The following is a 21,245-nucleotide window of genomic DNA, read 5'->3' as shown; positions in this document are numbered from 1 at the left end:
ACTCCGGTCCTCTGCCCTCACATGGGATTGTGCCGATAGCTGCAAGAATGTGAAATTTGGGTCACGTGAAGAAGTCAGCCGCCATCTTTAGGAAGGGCAAGATGTGAACGCAGGTCAGCAGAGAGGGGAATAGCGGGCGGGGCTAAGGCTGGAGGTCACAGGCGAGCCCCCAGACTGATGCAACGGGTGTGCTGTGCGGTTGTCACTGTGATCGCAGACACATGGCTGCCCCAACTGGCCCGACGGCACAGGCTGGGCTCACCGCCTCCCCGGGCTCCCAGCTTACCCGACTCTTCCGACACGTCCAGTTCGAGAACCTGGTGGCCGGTCTGAGCGGAGGGGTCATCTCCACCCTGGTGCTTCACCCGCTGGACCTGGTCAAGATCCGCTTCGCAGGTACCGAGCTCCGACCTGACACCGATCATAAGTCTGCATGACACCATGTGCCGATATTAACATGACACTGAGATCAGACCAGCACCGATATTAACATGACACTGAGATCAGACCAGCACCGATATTAACATGACACTGAGATCAGACCAGCACCGATAGCGACATGACACTGAGATCAGACCAGCACCGATAGTGACATGACACTGAGATCAGACCAGCACTGATGGTAACATGACATTAAGATCAGACCAGCACTGATGGTAACATGACACTGAGATCAGACCAGCACTGATAGTGACATGACAAAGATCAGAGCAGCACTGATAATAACATGACACTGAGATTAGACCAGCACTGATAATAACATGACACTGAGATTAGACCAGCACTGATAGTAACATGACATTAAGATCAGACCAGCACTGGTGGTAACATGACACAGAGATCAGACCAGCAACGATATTGACATGACACTGAGATCAGACCAGCACTGATAGTAACATGACATTAAGATCAGACCAGCACCGATAGTTGCATGACACAGATCAGACCAGCACTGATAATAACATGTCACTGAGATTAGACCAGCACTGATAATAACATGACACTGAGATTAGACCAGCACTGATAATAACATGACACTGAGATTAGACCAGCACTGATAGTAACATGACACTGAGATCAGACCTGCACCGATAGTTGCATGACTCTGAGATCAGACCGGCACTGATAGTAACATGACATTAAGATCAGACCAGCACTGATAGTGACATGACACAGATCAGACCAGCACTGATAATAACATGTCACTGAGATTAGACCAGCACTGATAATAACATGACACTGAGATTAGACCAGCACTGATAATAACATGACACTGAGATTAGACCAGCACTGATAGTAACATGACATTAAGATCAGACCAGCACTGATGGTAACATGACACTGAGATCAGACCTGCACCGATAGTTGCATGACTCTGAGATCAGACCAGCACTGATAGTAACATGACATTAAGATCAGACCAGCACTGATAGTCGCGTGACACTGAGATCAGACCAGCACTGATATCCACATGACATTAAGATCAGACCAGCACTGATAGTCGCGTGACACTGAGATCAGACCGGCACCAATAGTCGCATGACACTGAGATCAGACCAGCACTGATATTCACATGTCATTAAGATCAGACCGGCACTGATGTAACATGACACTGAGATCAGACCAGCACTGATATTCATATGTCATTAAGATCAGACCGGCACTGATAATAACATGACACTGAGATTAGACCAGCACTGATAATAACATGACATTAAGATCACACCAGCACTGATGGTAACATGACACGGAGATCAGACCAGCACCGATAGCGACATGACACTGAGATCAGACCAGCACTGATGGTAACATGACACTGAGATCAGACCAGCACCGATAGCGACATGACACTGAGATCAGACCAGCACCGATAGCGACATGACACTGAGATCAGACCAGCACCGATAGTGACATGACACTGAGATCAGACCAGCACCGATAGCGACATGACACTGAGATCAGACCAGCACCGATAGTGACATGACACTGAGATCAGACCAGCACTGATAGTAACATGACACTAAGATCAGACCAGCACTGATGGTAACATGACACTGAGATCAGACCAGCACTGATAGTGACATGACAAAGATCAGAGCAGCACTGATAATAACATGACACTGAGATTAGACCAGCACTGATAATAACATGACACTGAGATTAGACCAGCACTGATAGTAACATGACATTAAGATCAGACCAGCACTGGTGGTAACATGACACAGAGATCAGACCAGCAACGATATTGACATGACACTGAGATCAGACCAGCACTGATAGTAACATGACATTAAGATCAGACCAGCACCGATAGTTGCATGACACAGATCAGACCAGCACTGATAATAACATGTCACTGAGATTAGACCAGCACTGATAATAACATGACACTGAGATTAGACCAGCACTGATAATAACATGACACTGAGATTAGACCAGCACTGATAGTAACATGACACTGAGATCAGACCTGCACCGATAGTTGCATGACTCTGAGATCAGACCGGCACTGATAGTAACATGACATTAAGATCAGACCAGCACTGATAGTGACATGACACAGATCAGACCAGCACTGATAATAACATGTCACTGAGATTAGACCAGCACTGATAATAACATGACACTGAGATTAGACCAGCACTGATAATAACATGACACTGAGATTAGACCAGCACTGATAGTAACATGACATTAAGATCAGACCAGCACTGATGGTAACATGACACTGAGATCAGACCTGCACCGATAGTTGCATGACTCTGAGATCAGACCAGCACTGATAGTAACATGACATTAAGATCAGACCAGCACTGATAGTCGCGTGACACTGAGATCAGACCAGCACTGATATCCACATGACATTAAGATCAGACCAGCACTGATAGTCGCGTGACACTGAGATCAGACCGGCACCAATAGTCGCATGACACTGAGATCAGACCAGCACTGATATTCACATGTCATTAAGATCAGACCGGCACTGATGTAACATGACACTGAGATCAGACCAGCACTGATATTCATATGTCATTAAGATCAGACCGGCACTGATAATAACATGACACTGAGATTAGACCAGCACTGATAATAACATGACATTAAGATCACACCAGCACTGATGGTAACATGACACGGAGATCAGACCAGCACCGATAGCGACATGACACTGAGATCAGACCAGCACTGATGGTAACATGACACTGAGATCAGACCAGCACCGATATTAACATGACACTGAGATCAGACCAGCACCGATAGCGACATGACACTGAGATCAGACCAGCACCGATAGTGACATGACACTGAGATCAGACCAGCACTGATGGTAACATGACATTAAGATCAGACCAGCACTGATGGTAACATGACACTGAGATCAGACCAGCACTGATAGTGACATGACAAAGATCAGAGCAGCACTGATAATAACATGACACTGAGATTAGACCAGCACTGATAATAACATGACACTGAGATTAGACCAGCACTGATAGTAACATGACATTAAGATCAGACCAGCACTGGTGGTAACATGACACAGAGATCAGACCAGCAACGATATTGACATGACACTGAGATCAGACCAGCACTGATAGTAACATGACATTAAGATCAGACCAGCACTGGTGGTAACATGACACAGAGATCAGACCAGCAACGATATTGACATGACACTGAGATCAGACCAGCACTGATAGTAACATGACATTAAGATCAGACCAGCACTGGTGGTAACATGACACAGAGATCAGACCAGCAACGATATTGACATGACACTGAGATCAGACCAGCACTGATAGTAACATGACATTAAGATCAGACCAGCACTGATAGTGACATGACACAGATCAGACCAGCACTGATAATAACATGTCACTGAGATTAGACCAGCACTGATAATAACATGACACTGAGATTAGACCAGCACTGATAATAACATGACACTGAGATTAGACCAGCACTGATAGTAACATGACACTGAGATCAGACCTGCACCGATAGTTGCATGACTCTGAGATCAGACCGGCACTGATAGTAACATGACATTAAGATCAGACCAGCACTGATAGTGACATGACACAGATCAGACCAGCACTGATAATAACATGTCACTGAGATTAGACCAGCACTGATAATAACATGACACTGAGATTAGACCAGCACTGATAATAACATGACACTGAGATTAGACCAGCACTGATAGTAACATGACATTAAGATCAGACCAGCACTGATGGTAACATGACACTGAGATCAGACCTGCACCGATAGTTGCATGACTCTGAGATCAGACCAGCACTGATAGTAACATGACATTAAGATCAGACCAGCACTGATAGTCGCGTGACACTGAGATCAGACCAGCACTGATATCCACATGACATTAAGATCAGACCAGCACTGATAGTCGCGTGACACTGAGATCAGACCGGCACCAATAGTCGCATGACACTGAGATCAGACCAGCACTGATATTCACATGTCATTAAGATCAGACCGGCACTGATGTAACATGACACTGAGATCAGACCAGCACTGATATTCATATGTCATTAAGATCAGACCGGCACTGATAATAACATGACACTGAGATTAGACCAGCACTGATAATAACATGACATTAAGATCACACCAGCACTGATGGTAACATGACACGGAGATCAGACCAGCACCGATAGCGACATGACACTGAGATCAGACCAGCACTGATGGTAACATGACACTGAGATCAGACCAGCACCGATAGCGACATGACACTGAGATCAGACCAGCACCGATAGCGACATGACACTGAGATCAGACCAGCACTAATAGCGACATGACACTGAGATCAGACCAGCACTGATAGTAACATGACACTGAGATCAGACCAGCACCGATAGCGACATGACACTGAGATCAGACCAGCACCGATAGCGACATGACACTGAGATCAGACCAGCACTGATATTCACATGACACTGAGATCAGACCGGCACCAATAGTTGCATGACACTGAGATCAGACCAGCACTGATATTCACATGTCATTAAGATCAGACCAGCACTGATTTTCACATGACACTGAGATCAGACCGGCACCGATAGTCACATGACACTGAGATGTCCTGTAGGGTGGTTATAATATTATGGCTGATCAGTGCATATTTCTCTAACACTGAGGTCGATTCCGGCTCCGATCGTTATATATTTATATGACACTGACAGACTATCCCGGCACTGATTTTTATATGAGTTTTAGTGATGGGTGATACAACACTGCTGAGGTTTTAGTGATGGATGATACAACACTGCTGAGTTTTAGTGATGGATGATACAACACTGCTGAGTTTTAGTGATGGGTGATACAACACTGCTGAGTTTTTAGTGATGGGTGATACAACACTGCTGAGTTTTAGTGATGGGTGATACAACACTGCTGAGTTTTAGTGATGGGTGATACAACACTGCTGAGGTTTTACACTTTTATGGGCTGTAGATGACTTTTTATGGACCTTACAACACAAATCACCCCATTGATGTCTGAGCAATAATAGTACAATATAGATTGCAGTGTATACAGTGACACCGTCCAGTGTATAATGGCCGCACTGTGTACTGTGTCTCTCAGATGCTTCATTTACCTGGAGGAGATTAAGCATTAACTTGCCCCCGAGCATTCCTGCTTAGTATAATCTGTGTGGCAGCCGTCCATCTCCACAGTCACTGCAGACTGATGCAGATCATGAGAAACTCTATTGGTTTCAGTGGGACTCATTGCCACCAATGTATTGTATCGATTAAAGCCCAACTCGGGTCACAGAAATAGACATTTTACTACTACTGACCCGTGCATTCTTCAGACAGACATTATACTATTGACCTCCATTTTATAGTCTTACATCCTTTTTCCTGTTACAGTAGCTGTTCAGGGAATCTAAATATGACTGTATAGTCCAATAGGCAGCTGAGTTAGACCTAGTGCTCTCCGTGATCAGCGCTCAGTAACAGATTTAGTCAGTCGCACCCCCTCCCTTCTTCTACAATTGAGGTCTGTTTGAGGACAGTTGTGCAAAGCGATGTGGCTATAACTCAGCTATATCAGCATAGAGCACTGGAGTCTGAGAGAAGGAAGCAGCATTTTTACTCAGAGAATTTTGATGCATTTCCTACGAAAAATAAATTATTGTTCATAACTTGGGGGGGGGGACTAGAGAGAAATAAAAAAAAAAATGTGTGAGGCTTAAACTGGGCTTTTAAAGTGCAAATTAGGCGATTTTTCTTTTTTAGTTTTGGATAGAGTGCAGGGGGCCTAGAGCACCCGTTGTTTTTATTGGTGCCTGTGTCCCCATTAGGGACATTCACCCCTCCTATTTATCTTGGTGACTGTTATCACTGATACAAAAATGTTGGGTTGTCAACAGAACAGGAATAGAGGGGAAATCTTTCAATGTGGACAGTTTTGGTGACCCTGCTGACCACTAGGGATTTTTCTTTCACTTTGGAGGGATTTCCCCTCACTTCCTAATGTGACTATCAGACAGGAAGTGAAGGGAAATCTCCCCAGTGGGACAACGATGGCAACAAAAAAAGCTATTGGTGTTATTACCCCCCCTTCTTCTATCCAAAAATAAAAAAAGTTTTTACTTCAGTTCTACTTTAAATATAAAGCCTGTGCCCCCCTTTCCTAAGCTGACCCACCCACCCCATGTGCTGACTGAACTCCTTCCATTTCAGCGGCCTCCTGCATTGTTTACATCCCGGCCAGCAAAATCTATTGAGGCTCGTGTCTGCATAGTAACATCCCATAAACTTGAAATGGATGTTCTGGTACCATCAGAACAAAAGCCTGTTTAAGTCTATGGGACGTTACAGCATAGGCCCCACTAGAATTTTCTGGTCAGGATGTAAACAATGAAGGAGGTAAGTAAGCACCGGGGTATGGGGGTTGCAGCTTATGATAGCTGGGGGGCCGTGTGAAAAAGCCTGGCAATGCAGTGAAATTACGGTGTGGTTTTCCATGCACTGCGATTGTGAACAGGCCCGACTGTTACCGGGAACAATATGCGGGTGCCTTTATCAAAACTGGAGCAGGCAGACTCTGGAACAGTTGCCATAGCAACCAATCAGAGTCTATCTTCATTTTTTAAGTTTAACGAAACAAACTTTGAGAGAATCTGTTTGGTTGCTATGGGCATTTGCTCCAGATTCTGTCTGCTCCAGTTCCCCCCCATTGTGTGCTGCAACTTTTATTAAACGGCTGAATCTCATGTCTCTCTTTTTTTTTTTTTTCTCTTCCAGTCAACGATGGCCTGGAGCTCAGACCCAGATACAACGGCATACTGCACTGCATGTCTACAGTATGGAAGCATGAAGGTCTACGTGGCCTCTATCAGGGGGTGACACCCAATATGTGGGGAGCTGGTGCCTCCTGGGGCCTTTACTTTTTCTTGTAAGTGTTTACTGGCTCAGTGCAGTATTAGATTTGTTCTATAACAGCATTTCTGAACCGTATTAACATGGAGGAACCCTTGAAATAACTTTCCGCTTTGAGGAAACCCCTAAAAGTAATTACTGTATCTACCACTCCTGGTACTTCGGTATGAACAGTAAGTTGAGATATAAGAATAAAATAAGTAATCGGATGCCTATAGTATTTCACACCCAGGGCTGCTCTATATACCGACATTATTTTCATTAATATTGAAACGAAACTAATAACAATTGCCAGAAAAGAAATGTAGGCAAATGTATGTTCCCTTACATTGGTGGTCTGTGGAAAAGTTCTTCCTTACATTTGTAGTTCATGAAGAAAGGGCCCCTATAGATTGGTGGTCAGTTTGAGAAGAACCACCTTATTCTGGTGGTCATTGGGAGAGAGAAGGACCCTGTTGCACTAGTGGCCAGTAGAAATTATGCTTTTTATATTGGTGGTCAGTGGGAACAATGTCCATCAAATGAGTGGTCTTTGGGTGGACATGAGTGGAAATGTCCATTTTTTTTTTTTTTAGTGATCAGTGGGAAGAATGCTCCTTACATTGGTGGACAGTGGGGAGAATGTCCCTTACATTGGTGGTCAGTCAGAAGAATGTCCCTTACATTGGTGGTCAGTCAGAAGAATGTCCCTTACATTGGAGGACAGTGGGAAGAGTGTCTCTTACATTGGAGGACAGTGGGAAGAATGTCCCTTACTTTAGAGGACAGTGGGAAGAATGTCCCTTACATTGGAGGACAGTGGGAAGAATGTCACTTACATTGGAGGACAGTGGGAAGAATGTCCCTTTATATTGGAGGAGAGTGGGAAGAATGTCCCTTACATTGGTGGTCAGTGGGAAGAATGTCCCTTACATTGGAGGACAGTGGGAAGAATGTCCCTTACATTGGAGGACAGTGGGAAGAATGTCCCTTACATTGGAGGACAGTGGGAAGAATGTCCCTTACATTGGAGGACAGTGGGAAGAATGTCCCTTACATTGGAGGACAGTGGGAAGAATGTCCCTTACATTGGAGGACAGTGGGAAGAATGTCCCTTACATTGGAGGACAGTGGGAAGAATGTCCCTTACATTGGAGGACAGTGGGAAGAATGTCCCTTACATTGGAGGACAGTGGGAAGAATGTCCCTTACATTGGAGGACAGTGGGAAGAATGTCCCTTACATTGGAGGACAGTGGGAAGAATGTCCCTTACATTGGAGGACAGTGGGAAGAATGTCCCTTACATTGGAGGACAGTGGGAAGAATGTCCCTTACATTGGAGGACAGTGGGAAGAATGTCCCTTACATTGGAGGACAGTGGGAAGAATGTCCCTTACATTGGAGGACAGTGGGAAGAATGTCCCTTACATTGGAGGACAGTGGGAAGAATGTCCCTTACATTGGAGGACAGTGGGAAGAATGTCCCTTACATTGGAGGACAGTGGGAAGAATGTCCCTTACATTGGAGGACAGTGGGAAGAATGTCCCTTACATTGGAGGTCAGTGGGAAGAATGTCCCTTACATTGGTGGTCAGTGGGAAGAATGTCCCTTACATTGGTGGTCAGTGGGAAGAATGTCCCTTACATTGGTGGTCAGTGGGAAGAATGTCCCTTACATTGGTGGTCAGTGGGAAGAATGTCCCTTACATTGGTGGTCAGTGGGAAGAATGTCCCTTACATTGGAGGACAGTGGGAAGAATGTCCCTTACATTGGAGGACAGTGGGAAGAATGTTCCCCTTACAGATGTTCTTGGTATAACCACTTCAGGACAAGACGTATTTTGTCAGTGAAGTGGTTAAAGTGTTCCCCATCTTGGGGGTCCATGGGACCTTTTTGTTGATTCGGCAGCTCCCCGGTTTTACACTGACTTTTTCCCTCTAAAAACAAACTTTCTAAAAGTGCCCTGAGCTGTAAAGGAGTTTTTATTGCCAACTGGGGCCCTATTGGCTAGATGTCCCAGTGCTCCCTGTTTATATGTTGGATATCAGAACAGGAAGTGAGGGGTATGTCTCAAATGGGTTTGACGTTAATGTTGTTTATACATTTCCAGTTTACATATACATTAGGCATAGGCCTATTCACGTCGGTCAATGTAATGGTGCTGTATATGGCATTGTAGAACAAATACATGAAATAGTGGCTTGTGTTTAAATGGATGGAAGTGAATGCAGCCATATGACCCCTGACCTCCATGCTATGCTCTCATTAATGCTTTATTTATTCACATTGCAGCTATAGTGCAATCAAAGAATACAAGAAGGAGGGGAGAGCAGGGAACTTGACTGCCACCGAACACCTACTGTCTGCAGCGGGAGCAGGTAAGTAGCTGTGGCCACTGGTGGAAATGCAGATGGACTATGGGCTCTGACAGCTGGAATTACATGTTCTGGCCTTACTCTTTCTAATTTGAATGTGTTCTTTGGGCCAGTGATGTAGAAAGTATTGACACCAGAAACTGCCAGGCAACTAGTAGTTTTAGAAGGAGGCCATCGCAGGCAGCCATCTTGTTTCTTTCAATGATCTTATTAAAAAGCAGAGTGTTCTTTTAAACTGGGATCATGGGAACAGCAATATTTTTTTAATCCAGGTTTAGTAATGGTTAATAATAATACACTAGATCCGTGGTTCTCAACCTGTGCAACCTCAGGACCCACATTTGTCCTTGGTCATTATTTCTGCGACCCAAGTTGCGCTGCAATGGAACGCACGGCATTGCGGTACTGTGCGTTCCAGTGCGGGTGATTGAACTGTAGGCGGGATGTGGGTTTGGTATGCCATTCAAATGCATGGCAACGCAATGCACCTTCCACACCAGAATTGCTTGTACAGCTCCCTTCCCCACCCTGTAGAGGTGTCGGGAGCCAGAATGTGACGTCACTACGGGGACACGCGAGGGAGCTGTAAGTAATGCATATATGGATGGAGCTCCCTCACGGCCAGAGCTCCAGCCCATCCCACCTCAAGCTGACACTCGGCGCCAGGTAGCATATTCTGAATGGCTGCTCAGCGCGAGAACTGACAGTGCTGTGCTAGCGGGAGGCTGAGGAGCCTCTTGCCAAGAAAAGTGGAAGGCGCGTGGCAACCCACTTTTGGATCACGACCCACCAGTTGAGAACCAAGGCACTTGAGCAGGGGTAGCCAAACTCCGGCCCTCCAGCTGTGTTGAAACTACAAATCCCATGATGCATCTCTCTCCGGGAGTTGTGGCTGTGAGAATCTTGCAATGCCTCATGGGATTTGTAGTTCCACCAGAGCTGGAGGGCCGGAGTTTGGCTACCCCTGCACTAGAGGATGTCTGTGAAGGTTTGTAGTCATCCAAGTAATGGATATCTAATCCATGGTAGTAAATCAAACACAAATGGCTGATTCTTCAGGCTGTCATTGTTTAACTCTTCTTCTGAAAGTATTAGTTCCCTGACTGTCATGGTGATCTATTCCTGTACGTGGAATCTTAGCTGTGCTGCATCACAAAGCCTCCCTGACGAATCTTCATATCTAACATACTTCAGTGTGTTTTGATAAACAAAGGCTGATACCGCTTACAAGGCTCAGATGGCTACGCCCTCTGACTAGTGGGTGCCGGGCATGCTTAGAAGCTTGTCTTAGAGGGGCGGCACCCCAGGCTGCGGCACTCTCGCGGGGGGCGGAGCAAAACAACATACAAGCGATCGGCAGCTATATAGCCGCCAATCGTTTGTATGAAAAACAGCAGGTGACGGCTGTAAAGAATGGACGGGTTTTTTCTTTCACAAAGGTTTTTATTTGGGTTTTGTCATTTTTTCACATAAAAGGTTACAAAAATAACAGAAGTAGGGCATGCAAGCCCTGCAACAAGGCACATAAACGGAAAACAGACCGCCACGACTTCGTGCAGAGCCCTGCAGGCTGTATAACAGTAGCAGTGGAGGACGGGTTTTTTCTACCCGTGCGCGCGCAAGCAGAAAAAAAATGCCGTCTAATTACGGCAACCCGCCTGTGTGAGTCTGCCGTCCGTCCGTTTTTTTCACAACGTGCGGACGGCAAGCGGTTAAAATAGTTTTGGGTCAATTTTTAAAATGTTATTTCTTTTAAATGTAGAGGTTTTTAAACTTATTCTAAAAAGTAAAAGAAAAATCTTTAATTTACAAATAACATTTTATTCTAGAGTGCACCCATATCATGGCATTTACCAAGAGCACAACAGTAGCTATTTGCCTTCAGACTTTCTCTAATGGTTTAAGCTATCTGAACAGAGCAGTCAGGGAAGTCACTTCTCTGGCTCATGTAAATTTCCACTTGAGCTATTGAGTTCTGTAAACAGACTTTTTTTTTATTTTATTTTTTTACCAGTCTATCCTTACCTAAGCAGATAAGGATAGACTGGTAAACATGTGAGAATGGGGCTAGTATTCTCTGAGAATGAGAATATAACCTATTATTATACAATATGTCAAATTTACCTGACCAAAAAATAAAATGTTATTTTTCAGTGTATATAATAACGATAATATGTTTTTTTTTTAAAGAAATATAAGTCTAGTTATGATTTACTATCACTATTACACCAAGGAGGAATGATGTCACACATGGAAAGGAAACTTTTTGAAAACCTCTGTTTTAGCTCAGTTGCCAAAATCATTACACAAACTCCTACTGCTAGCCAGTCATTATTATAAACTGCCCTTCTAGAATAACTGTGTTGTGACTAATTGGTCTTTTACTTGAGTCAAGTCATGGTATATGAATTATGATTAGACCTGCCTAATGAACTGACAGGCAGTAAGATGGAAAGATGGAAGTGTTCACAGGGTGATGCAGTCAAATTACTGGAGTCCTTTGCTCATATCCTGTATGGGTAATACTTTTTTTTTTAATCTCTCTTCAGGTGCCATAACTCTGTGTTTTACAAACCCGATATGGGTTACCAAGACTCGTCTTGTTCTTCAGTATGATGCCGGAGTTGACCCATCAAAACGCCAGTACAGAGGCATGTTCCACGCCCTGGCTAAAATATACAGACATGAAGGAATCCCTGGGCTCTATAAGGTATTTTATTTGATGTGCATAATTGATGTGCTAAATGAGCAGATCGATGGGGTCAAGGAGCTTCTTACCTCTGCTCCCGAAAGATTTTAAACTCCATAGACCTCTGCCTATCACATAAAGACAAGCAGATGTAGAGAATGGAGTAGTATGAGACATGCACAGTACATGAAGAGGTGGCTTGACCAGAGGCAAAGGATTAAATTATATATTTTTTTTCTCCATCCTCTTGTCCCAGACCACTTTCTAAATGACTATTCCTTACTGTGTTCCCAAATTTCTCTTACCTTTAATATTTAATATCCAGCTTGCAGCTTGCATGATGAGCTTTGTCTAAGCCGCCATACTGTTCACAATGGATGTATAGGTAAAGGTCTCATAAGATTATAGGCAATGTTCTTGGGGGATAAAATAAACTTAGGGTTATAACATTTTATAGGGTCCCCTGGTCTCTAACAGTCCTACATACACATGTGAAATAATAAAAACAAATAGGAGCTTTTTGTAACCATTAAAAAAGCATTTGGACAATTTCCTCAGAGACCGTAACATACAGGGGTACAGGTACACTTAAGAACAAGATCAAACATGGACTCCTACACATGCAGAATCACATGCACACACGCAATAGGTTGAACTTGATGGACCTGTGTCTTTATTCAACCTCAAATACTATGTTACTATAGTTACATGGTTACATAGTGCTCCTTGCTCATAACTCACAAGTGGGAGGGCCGGCCCAGACATAGATCCCTTCTGCTGACTCCTAAACTTGTCTCTTAAAACAGATTTCTCCAGTTGTACCCTTCCTATCAAGACAATACAAAACAATCGTTGGGTTGAACTTTCAGTTTAAATTCGCTAAAATATTCCAGATTTAAACGAAAGGTGTACAAAGTTTCACGTTTTTGTTTTCTTTAAAAAACCGCCACAGTCTGATTTAGAAAAGCCTGACAGACTGTGGCTGTCTCTGCCAGTGTGCTGCAGAGTGGGAACTTTGATCTCTGTGGGGAAGCAATGGTTTCGCTGCAGAAGCCCAGCACACCCCTAGCAGAGTCAGAGCCGAAGTTCTCCAGTCTGTGGGGAGTAGTCACCGCTCCAAGCTCGCTTCCATGATGGACTACAATCTCACATTTAGTTTAAGAATTTGTATTAAGATTGTAGATCCATCACAGGAGTGAGTTTAGAGCGGTGACTACTTTTCAACACACACGGGGACCATGGGGAACATAGCCACCCTCCAGGAAGAAGGACAATGTCAGCACCAATTCAGAGATGATTTGAGGATCTACAGCCGAGTGATAAATAAGATACATTTTTGGTAATAGTTTAAGTACTTGAATGTATTTAAGGATTTAATTCCTGAGTTTAGTGTCACTTTAAGTGCTCTCCCACAAATGATAATGGAAAAAACGTCCAAGTCATTATTATGGTCTGATGGTACAGCATGTTTCATGCCACAAGTTCCCTTCACACACTGTTAACACTGCTGGGGGTTCACTTTCCTTTTTGTAGTGAATTGTGTCTCATATTGATGTTCTTGTCTGCATTATTAATGCCTTCTGTCGCTGTTCTGTCTGCAGGGGTTTGTTCCAGGCCTTCTAGGAACATCGCATGGCGCCCTTCAATTTATGGCCTATGAAGAACTAAAAATGGATTATAATAAACACCTTAATCGACCCAGTGATACAAAGTTGGTAAGCTTCTGTGTGCTTGATAAATGATACTTTGTATTTCCACTAAACAAAAGGCCAAGAGCAGATTGCTGATCATATATTTATTATTACACTATAGCAACATGTAGGGTGTTCTGATTGTTTGCATTTTATTTGCAGCAAGTTTGTTCCGGGTCTGTGACACTGAATTGAGGCCATATCATTTTTAAAAGGAGACAAACAATGGCAGCCTTTATATTGCTCATATTAATAGTATGAGCAATATAAAGGAGACGAACCATGGCAGCCTTCATATTAAGTAAGGGTGTACTTGAAATGCGTCCTTTTGTGGTTGTAGACATTTGCAGAGTATGAAGGTGTTTGATTATGATAGTTGTCATTAGGTGCATTCAGTTGCATCTCCAAAGGCATAGACATGAAGTGTAGAATTATTTATTGTACAGATAGCATGGACATGACACATGGGCAAAGAGGGTATACAGGGGAATAATACAAGCTGGGGGGGCTAATAAAACAGGTTATATTGTATTTCACTATGAAGAGGAGTCAGCTATAGTGTGGGAGGAATAGATCTATAGTCCCCAAAGCTTGTCAAAGAACTGGGTAATCTCTTTTTGTCATATGTTAATTTATAAAGGGAAAACAGAGTTAAGCTGGCGTCTTCAGATGTTGTGCATTGACTCTTAGTGAAGTATATGCCAGATCGTAGCTTGGTGTGCATATACATGTATAGCCAAATCTGTTCGGTCATTCCACACCAAATCTACAGCAGCCCATACAATGTTTTTTTCTTTTAGAGCACCTTGGAGTACATCACAATGGCGGCATTGTCTAAGATATTTGCAGTGATGGCTACTTACCCATATCAAGTTGTTCGAGCTCGTCTTCAAGATCAGCACAACCGCTATTCCGGGGTCATGGATGTTATTACAAGGACATGGAGGTAAGGACTGTAAAGTGTATAGATTTGATAGTTTTGTGCCATAGCAAAAATATTCCCACGTTCATCAATTGTTCCCATCAACTTGTATAGAAATGGAGACCCACATGGGTCCAACTGAAGGGTCAGGAGGTGAATGAGCATGATTTGCCTGGGATCTTAACTGGAAAGCTGTGCAGTACTGGGCTATTCTCCCAGGCGGTGCCCAGTATGTGCTCCTCACCTGTGCCATGAGGAGCACAAATCTGCATTGACAGCTCTCCTTTTTCTTTCCTAAGGCTCCTTTCACACAAGGCAGGGAGCTGTGTCACCTTAAATTAGGCCTTCACTCTACAAACAAACTTTGTGTCTCTGCAACCCTCCCTCCGCATTCTAAGCCATCGATTCTTCTATTTATTTATTTATATATATGTATATATGTACTGTATTATAACTTTATATGCTTTTTACACTTGTGCAATGGTTTGTATTGATAGACTATTTAAGAGGGGGTGAGATATTTTCCAGACTGTACAGACCTTGGGTATATGTTTTGAAGTATTGCTTTTGAAAGGAAACGGACTATAAAGCTTTGTACAACATCTGTTTTGATGCATCGAGAGTATAATAAGCGGACGTAAACTGAGGGTTCAATTGGGCTTTAAAGTTTTAGTCTGATGTAAAACCTTAGAGCAGTGACCTGCATTTAAAGTTGTAGCTTACTGCCTTGTGTGATCGAAGAATGATATTGGCTTTATGGACTATCTGTGCATTGTTATGTTGGTGGAAAATGTTTGGGGTTATTGCAGTGAATACACATGTTGACATCTTTTCCTTTAATTCCTCTCCCCAAAGGAAAGAAGGCGTTCATGGCTTCTACAAAGGCATTATCCCCAATGTGATCCGAGTGACTCCAGCGTGCTGTATCACATTTGTAGTCTACGAGAATGTCTCACATTCCCTACTAAGTCTGCGGAAAGCCAAGGAATGAGCGCTGAAGCAGGCTCACTTGGGTAAAGTTTCCTGTATTAGGAGAAGACTCAGGATAAAGGACATTTTATGGACAAAGGGAAATACGGACACTCCTGGCATTTCTCCAGGACTTGGCATCTCATTCTATATAGATGTCTCCATACAGTACTTGAAGTTGGGTTTCTTAGTCCTCATCTGCCAATAACTGGCTTGCTTGCAGTTCACCTGTGTTTTGCCTTTGTAGGACAAAGCAACAGGCTCAATTTTATGGTGTCTTTTAATCTCCTTCTCTTTGCTACCCTAGAACTTTATTGGCTCACATGAGCGAGGAGAAGAAGCCTTCTTTAAATTCCAAGTTGCCTTAGTTAGAGCTTCCACAGGGCCAAGGACTCTCTCCTCACCCTCATGTGAGAACACTTGGTGTCATAGTGGCCAAGTAATTAGGGATGTCGCAGGACAAGAGGGTGAGTGAATCACTTGCTACTCCCTATCTGGAAGTACCAGGAACGTCACATTACTTACTCAGGCAAATAGAGCAAGGGGGGAGGAAAGGAAAGATGGGTATAAGCAGCTGCTTGCACCACCATTAAAGTGTACCTTTGCCCGATAGACTTTAAAGTGCACTTTTGCTTTTACCATATCTCTGGGCAAACCCCCAAAAGTTACCCTTGCAGTGGGGCTACCCCCTTACTGCAAGGGTTAACTGCTTGTTCATACCTAGGGGACAGTAAACAGTTTTTACTTACCTGATCCCCACTCCCATTAGCTTCCTCCAGGCTGCTAGACTGGTCCCTCTCTTCTCCCCTTCACTCCGGTGGTTTAAGGACCGCAGACATCATCAAGTTGAATTCAGGTTCCATAGACCTGCATTAGATGAGAGGATACGGGGGGGGGGCCACAGCCGGTGCAGAGGAGGAGCTAGGTGAGCCCTGACCGCCAGGGGAGTGGGGATAGGGAAAGCAAGGGCTTTACTCTGGTCCTCTAGACATAAATGAACCATTAACTCTTGCAATGCAGGGGTAGCCCCACTGCAAGGTTTGCCCAGAGATAGTCTTTAAGGAGCTAAAAATCAGCTCCTGCCACAAACTGATACCAGAGCCAACTGTGGTCCCCTGGAAGTTCAGGTCTGTTATGAACACACCTCTGAAGGGAATTTATCAAAACTGGAGCAGACAAAATCTGGAGCAGCTCTGCATGGCAACCAATCGGATTCTCTATTTTCAAATCTTAACTGAACAAACTGAAGAGAGGAGCTGATTGGTTGCCATGCACAGCTGCTCCAGATTTTGTCTGCTCCAGTTTTGATAAATTGCACCCTCTGTCTGTGGGGGCAAGATTCATTTATCTGCCAGACCTTTACTGCTGTCCTAGGTCAACATTTGCCCACCACCTCAGGAATGCTTGTGGGAGGCTTATATTTGCTTTTCAGCCAAGCTGTAGTTGTCCAACTATACACCATGTATTCCTAGTAGCATCCACTAGAGGGCACAATACAGCATTTCTTTGTGTTTGCACCCCGATTCTCCAGAGAGAAGTGTGACAGCAGTAAAGACCCCAGAACTCTAGTTTGGATGGAATTTCTGGATGCCTGAGCAGTGTAGGACGGCCCACTCATCTTACTGTACATGGGCAATCTAAGAGCGGGTGTCCATTTTATTTATTCTATTTTTGTAAACCTTTTTTCTAGGTGTGAGTGAAAGGTACGTCCGGTGTTTATTACACCTGGGTATTGATATTTTTATGGGTCAGATTTAGTTTGAATTTTGCATTTCATACAGTACACAAGTACTGTACAAGGAGAATGTAAAGTGAGGTCAGTTCTTACCTCTGGGTAAGGATACATGAATGTGGACTAAAACCTATTGTGACCTTGTTATGAGAGGACGTTGACTGTTTGAACCTTGGCTGCCATAGTTAGCTAGATCAATAAAATTTGGATTTTATTTTTGTAGTTGTTTTAGTTTTAATTTTAATGATTAAAAAGTGCGAGCGACTTTTATGTACGTATGCCAGGCAAGTGCCTTTTGTTGGCTCCATTTACAGAAGTGACTTCATGAAACCAAACTCTGTGTCCTTAAAGCTGAACTCCAGCCCTTCCCTTCAGGCTTGCGCGGTTGTACCGGCTCCCCTCTCATAGTCTCCATGCACACCTAGGCGTCAGTGTTTCCGCACGTATTTCCCTTGCGTGGTTTGCGCGTTGGACACACATTGGCAAAGACGCGTGTTTTCTTGAGCAGATCAAAATGCATTGCTGTGAATGAGGAAACGTGCACAAACCGCTCATGTGCGTTTTAATGCGCTGCCATTGAAGTCCTATGCTGCCAAACTTGCTGGATTCTGCCCAAAAGAAGCCCATGTACCCTTTTCAGCGGTTTACAGCTTGCGACAAAACTCCCAGGTGTGAACAGGGGCCATAGAAATGAATGGGATTTCTTGTGTTGAGAGTTTTGTCACACTTCGCTTTGAGCATCAAAGGTGTGAACAGGGATCTACTGAAATTGGTTACTCTGATTTCACTGCACACTGTGAGCTTCTCCCAATAAGCATTAGAAGTTGCAGCAAGTCATAGAGCCCGCCTCATTTCCTGGCTGGAGGAAGTCCAGCATTATATAACCCTTTCCTCCCCGGCCTTGCTGTCTCTGGCCCACCTTTCATTCTTTGGATTTCAGCTGTAGGGTGTTTTCCATGTAAGTGTAGTCTGCCCAGGGACACCCATTTCTCCAGACTGACACACACCCATTCAGTTATTTTACTCCTCTCAAGAGTCAGCCCAGGTCTTGCATCAGAGCTGCGGGTTCCTAGGGGAGTGCTGAGGCAGCAGACGGATACAATGGCTATGGGATTCCTTATGGAGTTAGTCTGAAAAAAGCTCAACATTGAAACCTCGGTCTGTAGCTAAACCCATTCAGAAAAATCATTGTCAGTTGGTTTTGTTACTTTATCTTAAGTACTGGAGTGCTATAAACTTTTTCTTTAAATGAAGTAAGCGTGGCCCTAAGACGTAATGTGGCCCGTGAATATTATTGCCACTGAATTTAGCCCTCTCATTCACCTGAGTTTCATATGTCTGCTTTAAATGTTATCAACAACGAAAAATAAATCTGTATTTCTGTATTTCTGTATTGAATTTCCATAAGTTCTATCCCACTCCTAATAACCATATGGAAATAGAAGTTTGTAAGCCTACTTATTGATGATGCTCATAGGATGTACTGACACAATGCCACTCAGCCCTGGGAATATGCACTTCCTCACAGAGCCTGCCTTCTGAACTACAAATCAATGTCTGAACAATGTAACATTATCATTGCTTGCTGGAAGCAATGTGTGATGGGATATGTAGTATTGAGAAATGGAGATTGCATTACATCAAGCAGCAGGGAAAGAGACGCAAAGCACACTGGGAATCCAGGAAGTTGGTGAAAGTGATGGGCAGGCGGAAGGCAACACTCACTACATAAAAGGGATTTTTTTTTAAAGTAAGCTTTGATTGTATTATCAAACCCAAGTCTAGTATGTATTCCTATTACAATGCTGATGTTATAACTGGAGAGGATATGCTGGAACTTTAGAACTCCTTAAAGTGTTTTTTTGCAGATGACTGTCATTCTCATATGGAACACAAGAGGGCAGACTTGTCTAGCACAGCATTATGCTATGTAATGCACTGGAATATGTTGCCACAATGTATTTGCACATAAAGGTAGGTCTATGTGGGTAGTGTACTGTACATCAACCATGGTTGTCTGGATAAGTACCCGTCCACTTCCTTTGTGTTGGGAAAAGAAATTCTGAAGAGCTATTCATAATCTGGCAGACAGTTCATATTAGATTTGACTGTTAAACAATTTCTCTAGATAACAGTGCAGACATGCAGGTTTAAATCTAGCAGACGCACATGCTTTCTCCAACTGAGTGTATTTTACCACTCTCTTTGGGGGAAAATCATAGCGATTGTCTGGGAAACATCCAATTCATCCTCCAAGCAATGATTGAAGTTGAGTGTGTGCTAGAATTGTGTATTAGTGTGCTGAACTAACTGTTCTACCAATTGGATTCTTCTATACTGACAGCTGGAAATGGCAAATACATAAGTATATGTTGTCTTTTGCACATGAAAATGATCAGAACATCCAGTGGTATAGGCAGCTGAATTTCTATTCAAATATCAATTTTTTTTTCAGAAAGCTGAATGTCCCCTACCCCTTCCCACTGCCAGCTACTACCTGAGCCTGCCAAGTAGTTCCATAATATGATGGGTAACCTCACTGACTTTTTTGCTACTTTTGTTCCCCATGGTCCCTGTGTGTGTTGTAAAGTAGTCACCGCTCCAAGCTCGCTCCTCTGATGGACTACAATATCAATACAAATTAGTAAACTAAACGTGAGATTGTAGTCTATCACAGGAGTGAGCTTGGAGCGGTGGCTACTTTACAACACACACAGGGATCATGGGGAACAAAAGTAGCCACCCTCCAGAAGGAAGGACGGTGTCGACAAGATACATTTTTGTTAATAGTTAAAGTGATATTAAAGTCAAAAGAATTAAAGTCAAAAGAATGTTAAGCTATTTCAAGTGCCGATGAAACCACTTGCAATGGATGACGCTCCTTCTTGATGTTTAAAAGTTTTTAGTTTCTTGCAGAATCATCTGGTCCCCTGAGCACTGGTCCTGACTCCCTGTTTTAGAGTGACTCCTTTCTTAAGCTATGCAGTCACCCTTGTGTGTGCTAGTAAGCTGTATGTGTCTCCAAAAACACACAGACAGAGCAAATCAAGCTACTTCCCTGCACCCTCTCCTCCCTTCTCCAAGCTAGTAGATGAACAGTTGCTGGAGACTGCTCTGTCCCTTGTGATCTTCTACTGGACGGGAAGTTTAGGGAAGCTGAGCTGAGAGACTTGGAAGCAACTGTTCAGAAACATGATGATTGTCAAGTATTTGGGTAAAAAAATAAAGCAATGCTTTGCTGGGCAATGTATATTTGTTTGATCTGGATTTATTATTGGAAACAAGTTGGAGAGTTTTATGCAACTTTAAGGTACCTGAATGCATTTTTAAGAGTTAACTCCCGAGTTTAGTGTCACTATAACATTTCCAAATAAATTCAGCTGCCTAGACGTCTGGACACACTAATGTATTTGACATGCACTTTTCACTGGAGGTGACCTGAATTTGAATATCATATACTCAGTTTGA

At 43.5% G+C, this 21,245-nt stretch overlaps 1 protein-coding gene across 1 annotated transcript; it reads left to right on the top strand.

The window, feature by feature from the left end:
* The first annotated feature begins 132 nt into the window (after positions 1-132).
* On the top strand, positions 133-16,244 carry SLC25A32 (solute carrier family 25 member 32). The gene is made up of 7 exons (XM_018559444.1): positions 133-396; positions 7,284-7,434; positions 9,692-9,777; positions 12,324-12,484; positions 14,065-14,178; positions 14,955-15,100; positions 15,932-16,244. Exons 1-7 carry the CDS (start codon positions 222-224, stop codon positions 16,065-16,067), a joined length of 969 nt encoding a protein of 322 aa, XP_018414946.1. The 5' UTR covers positions 133-221; the 3' UTR covers positions 16,068-16,244.
* The last annotated feature ends 5,001 nt before the right edge of the window (positions 16,245-21,245 follow it).

Source organism: Nanorana parkeri, unplaced genomic scaffold, assembly GCF_000935625.1.
Source record: "Nanorana parkeri isolate BGI_ZX_2015 unplaced genomic scaffold, ASM93562v1 scaffold16, whole genome shotgun sequence".
In the NCBI taxonomy this organism is placed as follows: Eukaryota; Metazoa; Chordata; class Amphibia; order Anura; family Dicroglossidae; genus Nanorana; species Nanorana parkeri.
This window is presented reverse-complemented; position numbering and strand designations above follow the sequence as displayed.